At 39.2% G+C, this 11,873-nt stretch overlaps 1 protein-coding gene across 1 annotated transcript; it reads right to left on the bottom strand.

Annotated features, from left to right (window-relative positions):
• Window positions 1-8,810: 8,810 nt before the first annotated feature.
• On the bottom strand, window positions 8,811-9,833 carry LOC114710454 (olfactory receptor 10A3-like). Its single transcript, XM_028894619.2, has one exon. It carries the CDS (start codon window positions 9,825-9,827, stop codon window positions 8,883-8,885), a length of 945 nt encoding a protein of 314 aa, XP_028750452.1. The 5' UTR covers window positions 9,828-9,833; the 3' UTR covers window positions 8,811-8,882.
• Window positions 9,834-11,873: the final 2,040 nt, after the last annotated feature.

Genomic DNA, 11,873 nt, shown 5'->3' with positions numbered 1-11,873 from the left:
TTTCCATCAGCCTTTAAGGCCCTATGCAAAGGTTTAAAATCTCACTTTCTCAATGAATCTTTCCCTTTTCTTGTTAGTCTCTCTTCTGTCCTCCCTATGCCTTCCCAGGAGCAGAGTAGACAAGACCTTCTTGTTACTGCATCATGGTATTCTCTGTTTCCTTAATAGCAGTTATCATAGTTGTGAAAATGTTTAAACACATGTTTAATTTGCCTAAAACAAGTTTCTCTCATTAGACTATCTTTCTTTTCTTGCTGTTCCCATGCCTAGCAAAGTGCCTGTCCACAGGCATTATTTTACAAACACTAAAATCTTCCCTTCACAGGACAGCCCCATTGTGCTTAATTTGTTAAACCCAGTGAGTTAACAGTGACTACAACTCAACAGATGTCTAGAGATGTAACATTTAGCAGGATGACTTTGTGGATGTTATTTATGGAACACCACCAAAAAATGCTTCAGGCCTCTACTACTGGGTTAATAAGCTGTAATGGCATAAAAGTGAGATAAGATCAGTGGCAAAACCAGCTCACAGTGTATGAGGGATCCTCCCCGAGAATGGCACTGATAAGATGGGAACCTTGTCACCATTCTAGAGCAGGAAAGAAGCCACATTTTTAAGAGGCATTCCATTATGTCAGAATAGTCAGAACAGAAAGAATGACAGATACATTCAAAGAAACTTTTTGGAGGTGAGTCTTTGTTCTCCTACCCAATCAACCTAGCCTCTAGGCTTTGGGCCCAGGGCACAACCCCATACCCCCCACACCACCCATTGCAGTCCCAGTTTCAGGTCAGCAGGCAGGTCTCCTGCAGGCAGACTGGACTACCACCATCCCCACTCCAACCCCCAAAGCCACCCACCCTCCGAGATCGCACTGCTCCCTGAGACACCACCGATTGGACTAAGAGGACCAAGAGTGTCAATTGGACCATGAAAGGCCCCCTCAGACACAAACACCACTTGCACTGAGTGGAGGAAGAGATGGGTAGATGCCAGTGCAAAAATAAAGTCAGCAACATAGAGACCAATATGGCACCACTAGAACCTAGTGGTTCTTCATCAGCAAGACCTGAACATACCAATGCAGAAGAAGCAGAAGAATTTGACCTTAAAAATGACTTTAAGAAGATGATAGAGGCCTTCAAAGAGGAAATGAAACTTTCTCTTACAGAAATAGAGGAAAAGACAAACAAAAAATTGGAAGGAATCAATAAATCCCTTAAAGAAAGCCAAGAAAAAGCAATTAAACAGGTTAAAGAAACAGTTCAATATTTGAAAACTGAAATAGAGACAATAAAGAAGACACAAACTGAGGGAATGCTGGAAATGGAAAATCTGAGTAAAAGAACAGGAACTACAGATACAAGCATAACCAACAGAATCCAAGAGATGGAAGAGAAAATCTCTGGCATTGAAGATATGATAGAGGAAATAGAATCGTCAGTCAAAGAAAACATTAAAGCCAACAAAGTTATAACACAAAACGTCCAAGAAACTTGGGACACCATGTAAAAGACCAAATCTAAGGATAATGGGGATAAAAGAAGGAGAAGAATACCAGCTCAAAGGCACAGAAAATATATTCCACAAAATTATAGAAGAAAACTTTCCCAACCTAAAGAATAAATGACTATGAAGATACAAGAAACTTGCAAACACTAAGTAGACTAGATGAAAAAAATATATTCACCATATATTCAAATCACTAAATATATAGAATAAAGAAAAAATATTAAGAGCTGCAAAGGAAAAAGGCCAAGTAATATACAAAGGCAGACTTGTCAGAATAACACCTGACTTCTCAATGGAGACTCTGAAAGCCAAAAGGTCCTGGACAGACATTATGCAGACGCTAAGAAACCATGGATGCCAACCTAGACTATTATACCCAGCAAAACTCTCAATTATCATAGACAGAGTAAACAAAATATTCCAAGATAAAACCATACTTAAATAATATGTATCCACAAATCCAGCCCTACAGAAAGTACTAGAAGGAAAAATCCAACCTGAGGAAGCTAGATGCACCCACAAAAACACAGGTAATAGATAATCCCACACCAACAAATACCAAAGAAGGAAACACACAACACTACTACCAAAAATTAACAGAAACTAACAATCACTCATCATTAATATCCCTTAATACCAATGAACTCAATTCGCCTATAAAAAAAAGACACAGGCTAAGAGAGTGAATACAAAAATAGAATCTTTCCTTCTGCCACATACAAGAAACACACCTCAACTTCAAAGACAGACACTACCTCAGAGTAAAAGGCTGGGAAAAGACTTCTCAATCGAATGGACTCAAGAAGCAGGCTGGTATAGTTATCCTAATATCTAACAAAATGGACTTCAAACTAAAATCAACTGAAAGAGATCAGGAAGGACATTAAATATTCATCACAGGAAAAATCCACCAAGATGAAGTCTTAATTCTGAAAATTTATGTCCCAAATACAAGGGCACCTACATTTATAAAAGAAACATTACTAAAACTGAAATTGCACATCAAACCCTACATGCTAGTAGTGGGAGACTTCAACACCCCACTCTCACCAATGGACAGGTCTGCCAGACAGAAAATTAACAGAGAAATAAGGGATCTAACAGATGTTATAACTCAAATGCACTTAATAGATATCTACAAAACATTCCACCCTAACACAAAAGAATACATATTCTTCTCAGTACCCCATGGAACCATCTCTGAAATTGATCTCACCAAACAAATCTCAACAAATACATAAAAGTTGAAATAACTTCCTGTATTCTATCGGACCACCATGGCTTAAAGCTAGATTTCAACAACAACAAAAATTACAGAAAACCTACAATCTCATGGAAACTGAATACTACTAAACTAAATCACCAATAGATCAAGGAAGAAATAAAGAAAAAAATTAAAAACTTTCTAGAATTCAGTGAGAATGAATGTACAACATACCCAAACTTATGGGACACCATGAAAGCAGTGCTAAGAGGAAAATTCATAGCACTAAATGCCCACATAAAGAAGTTGGAGAAATTTCACACTAGCAACTTAACAGCACACCTAAAAACTCTAGAAGAAAAAGAAGCAAACTCACCCAGGAGGAACAGATGCCAGGAAATAATCAAACTGAGGGCTGAAATCAATAAAATAGAAACAAAGAGAACAATACAAAGAATCACAAAAAGTTGGATCTTTGAGAAAATCAACAAAATAAACAATCCCTTAGTCAAACTAACCAAAAGGCAGAGAGAGAGTAAATCCATATCTATCTCCATGCACAAAACTGAAGTCCAAATAGATCAAAGACCTCAACACAAATCCAGTTACACTGAACTTGATAGAAGAGAAAGTAGGAAGTAGTCTTGAACACATCGGCACATAGGACCACTTCCTAAATACAACACCAGTAGCACAGACATTGAGATAAACAATTAATAAATGGGACCTCCTGAAACTGAGAAGCTTCTGTAAGGCAAAGGACATGGTCAATAAGACAAAACGGCAGCCTACAGAATGGGAAAAGACCTCCACCAACCCCACATCTGACAGAGGGCTGATCTCCAAAATATATAAAGAACTCGAGAAACTAAACGTCAAAATAACTGAACAATCCAATTAAAAAATGGGCTACAGAGCTAAACAGAGAATTTTCAACAGAGGAATCTCAAATAGCCAAAAGACATTTAAGAATTGCTCAACATCCTTAATCAACAGGGAAATGTAAATCAAAACAACACTGAGATACCATCTTACAGCTGTCAGAATGGCTATGATCAAAAACACTGATAATAGCTTTTGTTGGAGAGGATGTGGAGCAAAGGGAACACTCCTCCACTCTTGGTGGGAGGACAAACTTGTACAGCCATTTTGGAAATCAGTGTGGTGGTTTCTCAAAAATTTGGGAGTCAATCTACCTCAGGACCCAGCAATACCACTCTTGGGCATATATCCAGGGAACACTCAATTATACCACAAGGACACATGCTCAACTATGTTCATAGCAGCATTGTTCATGATAGCCAGAACCAGGAAACAACCTAGATGCCCTTCAATCAAAAAAATGAATAAAGAAAATGTGGTACATGTACACAATGGAATACTCCTCACACATAAAAAAACAATGACATCGTGAAATTTGCAAGCAAATAGATGATGGAACTAGAAAATATCATCCTGAATGAGGTAATCCAGACTCAGAAGGATAAACATGGCATGTACTCACTCATAAGTAGATGAAAGGCAAAAGATAACCAGACTACAACCCACAGTTCCAGAGAGGCTAGCTAACAAGGAAAACCCCAAGAGGGACACATGGATCACCGTGAGAAGGGGAAATGGATGAGATCTCCATGAGTAAACTGGGGGTGAAGGGAGCAATGGAGAGTAGGGGATGGGGGATGAGAACATAAGGGAACAGAATGGTCGAACTGGAACGGGGACAGAATGGTAGAGCAATGAAAGAGATACCATGATAGAGGGAGACACCATGGGAAGAAACCAGGTGCTAGGCAAGTTCTCAGAAAACCACAGGATGATCCCACTTTAGACTACTAGCTACAGTGGACAGGGTGCCTGAACTAGCCTACCACAGTAATCAGATTAATGAATACCCTAACTGTCAGTCATCATAGAGACTTCACTCAATAACTGATGGAAGCAGATGCAGAGATCCACAGCCAAGCACCAGGCCAAGCTCCAGAAGTCCAGTTGAAGAGAGAGAAGAGGAATTCTGTCAGCAAGGCCATCAAGATCATGATGGGGAAACATAAAGAGACAACCAAACCAAACTAGTGGGAACTCATGATTTGTGGACCAATAGCTGTGGAGCCTCCATGGGACTGGACAAGGCCCTCTGCACAGGTGAGGCAGTTATGTAGCTTGATCTGCTTAAGGGTCCCCCTGGCAGTGGGATTAGGATCCATCCCTAGGGCATTAGGGGGCTTTTTGGAGCCCAGTGCCTATGGTGGGACACCTTACACAGCCTTAGTCCTGGGGTGGGGGGCTTGGACCTGCCTCAACTGAGTGTATCAGGCTCTGCTGACTCCCCATAGGAGGCCTTGCCTTGGAGGAGGTGGGATGGAATTTGAGATGAGGGGAAAGGCAGGGGGTCTGTGATTGGTATGTAAAATGAATAAAAATTATTCTAATAATAAAGAAAAAAAAAAGAAACTTTTCACCTAACAGAAAAAGATCAAAATTTCAAATTGTAAGAGCTTGTATTTCCAGGGAACTCTCTAGAAATTAAAACCTAGGCAGATCATACTTTCAATATATATATTTACAGGTACAAAATAGCAGGTATTCAGTTGACTTTAAGTCATAGGTTTTCAATAAGTCTTCTTTAACAAACATTATATATCATGAGGAATAGAACTAAATACCTCTAAAAATATCTGCACTCTGGTTTCCATGGGCTAATGAATTGCAGACTGGATGACTTAAACAAAAGAAGTTTTTGCTTTCTTTTTATTGGGGCTAGAAATTCAAACGTTGTTCATTTTGGGAAAGGTATGCAGCCATGGTTCAAGAATAAAAGAAAACAGAAATAAATAAATAATCATATTTGTATCCCACAGTGGGGGTTGGGGACCTACACATTCTTTGACCACTACAGGGATATATTTTCTTTATAAGAAAAATTTCACCAGGTTCCAAAAACAAAAGTCAGAGGGTCAGAGACTTTTGCTGTGAGAGTGTCTCCTCATAATATCAGAAGCCACACTCATAACCCCAATGGCCTGATAATACAGCTATCGGGACCTTTAGATGCCTTTATTCAAAATACTAGTTACATTCAAAATGAATAGAGTGGTATGTGACAATTAAAGGGGACAACAATGACTCCAGAATTGGGCTTTTTCTTAAATCCCTGTAGTCATAGTCACAAGAAATTAAAAAGCGTAAAACCAGGAGAACTCAGCCCACAGGATCAGCTAAGCAGGGCTCACAAGGGCTCACAGAGACTGAAACAGCAACTGTGGAGCCTTCATGGGTCTGCACCAGGTCCTTTGCATACATGCTTAGCTTAAGAGTTTTGCTGGACTCTATCAATGAGAGTGGGGTTATCTCTGACTCTTTTGCCTGCTCATAGGATCTATTTCCTCCTACTGAGTTGCCTCATTCAGCCTTGATATGGGGGTACATGCCTAGTCTTATTGCATTTGTTATGCCAAATTCAATTGATACCACTGGGAGACCTGCTCCTTTCTAAAGGGAAACAGAGGAGCAGTGAATCTGGGGGCAAGGGTGGGAGGAGGGGAGGGAGGGGAAGCTGCAGTTGGGATATAATGTATAAAAGAAGAATAAATAAATAAAAATTTAAAAGAGAAAATCATGACACCAAATAGTTTACTGATTTAAATGTTTCTGGTGTTCTCTTGTATAGAATCCTGGTCATCACTAAAGGTTGGAGAAGGAAAATAGATGTGCTCAAGTCAGAAGGTGACTCTTGACATCATGGGACTAGAATGGAGTCTACTAGTCTTTGTCTGATGTTCAGAGAGGCAGAAGAAATTGACCAGAGAAGATGAGGGAGCCAAGTAGACACATAAACACAGCAAACTGAAGATGTATATTACCTATGGTGCAGATCTGTAAAAATTAACAAACAGCAGAAAGAGAGTTGAATTGTTTTTATGGACCATAGTCAGTTGGCTTTGTCTATTCTAATGAATATATATGATGCAAAATTATTCCCAAAATAGGTTAAAATACACACACACACACACACACACACACACACACACACACACACACACACTATTGGACCAAATATTCAAATTAGCTTCTAATCAGAAGAAAAAGAAACAATATCTACTCCATTCTAAATGTTGTGTCCAGAGTTCCCCAAGGACTACCAAGAGACCAAATACGATGCAAAAGCAAATAGTTTTTTTTTTTATTGTTTCAAGTTAACTCGAGCCTTCCCATCTGTCTGACACAGCAGCAGAGCAGAAGAGACCCCAAGTAGCATTGTGGCAGTGTTTTTATAGGGGGTAAAGCAAGGCAGGGGGTGTCTTAGGGTCTACAGACTACATAGGAATAGGCTCAGGATTGGTTTATGCAAGTGGCAATCATGTTAGTAACTTTTAATTGGCTAGGGTTAATTGGAGGTTTGTCAGGGCCACCATTATCCATTTTGGGACAGGCCTGAACAAGTCCCAGGCTTTGTCCTTGAGCTGCTGTGGAGGCTGGCTGGCCTAGTGCATACTGACTGTGGAGGCTGGCTCAGTGGCCCAGGGTTGGTGTATTCTATCTCCTGTCCCTGCTGAGAGGGGCATCAGTGATTAATTGTCTTTTGTTCATGGCTCCTCCTCAGAAACTGCCTACCCAGTCTCAGGAAACTGAAATTGAGGCCTGATCTCTTAGAGAAAATTAGGCAGCCTGTTACGGTGTCTGTATGGCTCTTTTACTAAATATATGAACATGACCAGATTGCATATGTATGAGTATTTTGCCTGCATGGCTGTCTGTGCACATGTCTGTGCACAAAAGAGGGTGGCAGACCCCCTAGAACTAACTGTATTTACAGATGGTTGTGAGCTGCCATGTGGGTGCTGAGAATTGAAGGCAGGTTCTCTGGAAGAACAAGTTTTCTTAACCACTAAGACATCTCCTTAGCCTCTTTGCACATTTTTGTTGTTAATTTAGCAATATATACATAAATATATTGACATGCATTATTAGCCTATGATTATGTGGTACATATTTCTTATTGTGTATATATTGTTAATGACCATAACAAGACAATTAGCATCTCTGCCACCTTAGACATTTGTTATTTCAGGTTCGGGGCATTAAAAATCTTATCTACTACTTATTTTGCAGGGTACAATAAGTTGTCAGCAATGATATTCTACTGTGCTATTAAAATCTACTTTGATGGCATTCAAAAGTCAATGGCAAACAACAGCTGTCTAATTGGACTTAAGGGTCAATCAACAGCATAGAAATCATGCCTGGTAATGGAAACCTAGCCAACTTCCTGGGACTAGAGAGGTCATGGACCTTAGAAGAGAATCTACTTAGACACTTTGCTAGAGCAGCATAATCCCTTTCTACATTCTAATACCCCTTATCTTATACCCCTTAGAAACCCTCATCAAAGAAGTCTCTCTTTAAGCAAATAGAGACCATCGCAGAAATGAGGACCAGTCTGGGCCTCCCAAATAAATTTGTGAGTTTTTAACTCATACACTTTCATTCCAGAAACAACGAATGTCATCAATACATCTGATATTTTCTTGACGTTCTGAGTGTTAGTGAGTCTCAATGGACCTTCTGGTCAGTCTAAAGCATTTGTAATCATTTTGAAAGTAAATCTGCAATAGTTATTCAAATTGATGAATACTGGCTGGGGTAGTAGCACAAAAATAGAGAAACTGCGTAACCAGAGTATGTCTGTGAGTTGAATTCATAGAAATGGACAGACAAGCAAACACAGAAACACATACCAGATCGAACTACATGAAATGGTAAGTAATAGATGATAGGTAGATAGATTAGATAGATAGATAGATAGATAGATAGATAGATAGATAGATAGATAGATAGATAGATATAGATAGGTAGATAGACAGATAGATAGTAGAAGTGATACATAGAAAGACACCATTCATCCCATCAGATGCACAGAAAATAAAGCATCAAACATGAATATGTGAAATTAGATTTTATTGAGGCATCATCTCAATGACAACACTGTAAAAACAACCTGGATATCTAAAATTCACAAATATATGGAGACTGTTAATAAAATGTATATATTTTGTAAAAACAAATAATTAAAGTATTAAGAAAGGGATCCCTTTTTCCAAGAATTACTAATCTAAGGTAGAGTTTCTTTGGGTGATTTCCAATACCACATGGCTTCTCAGCAACTCAGATGGTATGTAAAATCACTTTTCTTTCCCATAATTTCACCACAGCCTTTTTCATCTCCTTGTTTCTCAGACTGTAGATAAGTGGATTAAGCAGAGGGGTAAGCAGAGAGTAAGCCAATGACATCAGTTTCTTGGTGTCTGGTGAGTACCCAGATTTGGGCTGTAGATAAGTCATGCAGGCTGTGCCATAAAAGAGGGTAACAGATGTGAGATGAGAGGCACACGTAGAAAAGGCCTTCTGCCTCCCTGTAGAGGCTGGCATCTTCAGGATGGTGAAGAGAATTCGGATGTAAGACAAGAGTATCAACAGGAAGGGGACCATGACAATCAAAATGGTGCCTGTGAAGGCATAGACTTCAAACAGGAACGTGTCTGCACATGCAAGCTCCAGCACTGCTGGGGTTTCACAAGATATATGATTAATTTTACTAGGACCACAAAAGGGGAAGCTAAACACCCATGTAGTCTGCACAGTAGCCACCATGAAGCCCAAGACCCATGAGCACATCACCAGTTTCACGAAGACCCTTTTGTTCATAATCACCGGGTAGGACAGAGGATGGCAGATTGCAGCAAATCGGTCATAAGCCATCGCCCCCAGGAGAAAACACTCAGTCCCACCAAAGAGAAGAATGAAATACATCTGTGCAAAACAGCCCCCAAAGGAAATGGTGGCTTTCTCCGTGATCAGGACCACCAGCATTTCAGGCATGATGGCTGTGCTAAAGCTCGCTTCCACCACAGACAAGTTCTGCAGGAACAGGTACATGGGGATGTGCAGACTCTGGTCCAGGAAGATGACAGTGACAATGGTCGCATTTCCTGTCAGAGTCATCAGATAAATGACCAAGAAAGCTCCAAAGATGTGTGCTTGGAGTTCAGGAAGGTGAGAAAAGCCCAAGAGGATGAACTCAACCACAGAGCTGTCATTCTGCCTCCTCATTGCAGGAGTGGAGTCCTATATTTTCTCAGGAACATAGTGTACAACAAATGAAGACCCAGTCAGATAGCTCCAGCCTGCCTTGTCCCCAGCACAGAGCTGAAAAGAGGAGACCAACATCACAATTAGCAACTTGAAGGATAGCTAACCACTTTAATGAATGAGTCCTTGAAATATAAATGGAGAATTCTTGCTAAGAAATCTGAAACATAAAATACTGTCCATTTTCTATTGCAGGTTGTATGCTGTGTGGTTTGAAAATTAAAGAGCTTTAAAGTTAATAAAAATGTTTTCTAAAGCCTATTCTAACTCTGTACCATCATTATAGGCATCACTTGCTTTATGCAGTATTAGGTAAATATAAAATTCAAGAACATAAAAATAAAGTACATAAATAAATATTTATGAATCTAACAAAAAAATTTCATAATAACTTAATAATTCAGTTATAGAAATTTTATATACCTTTTAATTACTTCATGGCCTCTTTTTTCATTGATATACATTACATACATGTGTACATGCATATACATATTATTCCTAAATAACACCTGCTCAGTCTGTATAATGTTGCTTGCATCGATGTTAGATATATTTTTAAAGTTCATTGCGTTCAAGATTGACAGAATTGGATGTAGCTGTTAAAAGTAGCAATACTGTATATGAACACATAGAAGAGGTTTATTTTAAATGTGCTTATATTTGGGTGATACTTAGTTTGTGTGAATTGGCTTCAAGCTTACTAAATTCTTTGTAGACTGGAACTAGCTGGGGGAGGCCAGCTGAGAGACCGACAATCCCACATTGTACTCCAGGGTACTCTTGAAGAGTGAGGGATAAGAAATTTAGATAGAAGGATAGAGGGGAGAGAAACAGATAGAAACATAGGATAGCCTTGGGAAGGCCTGGATCCTAATCCATCGGCCCCTCTTGTCTCTTCTAAAGGGCTATTTACAGAAATGCCAAAGGGTAGAGCAAAAGACCTCCCCCTAGCTCAGCCAAGTGCAGACCCTTCCAATCACCTAGAAACCATGCACATGGGTCAAGCAGTCCTCTAACACAGCTCTGCTGGGTAAAGCAAGCTCAGATCTCACTAGGAAACTTTTGTGGGCCTCCACAACTATCCACTTCTATTAGAATTTACCCAGATGTAACATTTTTGAGAGTAAATGGCAATGTCCATCCTTGTAACTATGATGGCTTAAGAAGAAGCCCACTGAGGGTCGTCATCACAGAGCTGTGGTTTGAGAATTTCCATCTTCCCTCTTTGTCTCTCTCCACTTTCTCCAGTCCCCTCCTATTACAAAAATTCATGAAAATCATTAATTACACAACAAGTTCTGATAGCAACCAACAATTTTCTAGGCTCTGTATGGTCCCAAACACATTGGAGTCCTAAAACCAATAAAAACTTAGCATGCTACAAGAGGCAAGCATGGCTTTTTAACAGGATGCTACTCAAACATACTTCAAAACTCTGGCTTTCATACCTTCTTTTCTTATTACAAAATGCATTTCCATATACAAAAATGTAACCCATCATAAGAACATAACTATGAAAAACAAAGTTTTTGTTTGCTTCTTGGAAATATACACAGCGCCTACAACAGTCCTTGGACTGTAAGCCATATTAAGGCAATATTCCTAACACAATAGGAGGGCTGTCACTCACAACAACCTGCTGTTCATTCCAAAACAGGGTAGCAAAAGTTTAGAATATTTCTAACACAAGGAAATGAACACCTCAAGTAACAGAAATGCTAGATGTTTTTATCTGACAGTTGTACACGTTATAAATAAATTGAAGTGTAGCACTATAAATACATGTAATTATTATGTGTGAATATACATAGAGAAAGAATGTATATAGGTATGTATGTATGTATGTATGTATGTATGTATGTATTTAAAACCTAAAGAAAAATTAGAAGAATACTACCATGAGTGATAAAGAACAATGGAGCAACTGTTCTCTCAATAACTTAAAGACACTAATACCTTAGATAGTTCAGACAAATATAGTGGGCACTTCATCCCTTAGACTTCAGA

Source organism: Peromyscus leucopus, chromosome 1, assembly GCF_004664715.2.
Source record: "Peromyscus leucopus breed LL Stock chromosome 1, UCI_PerLeu_2.1, whole genome shotgun sequence".
In the NCBI taxonomy this organism is placed as follows: domain Eukaryota; kingdom Metazoa; phylum Chordata; class Mammalia; order Rodentia; family Cricetidae; genus Peromyscus; species Peromyscus leucopus.
Note: the sequence above shows the minus strand (reverse complement) of the source record. Positions and strands in the feature narration are given on the sequence as shown.

Coding starts and splice junctions, on each gene's coding strand:
- LOC114710454 (XM_028894619.2), bottom strand. CDS start 9,827: ATGAGGAGGCAGAATGACAGCTCTGTGGTTGAGTTCATCCTCTTGGGC.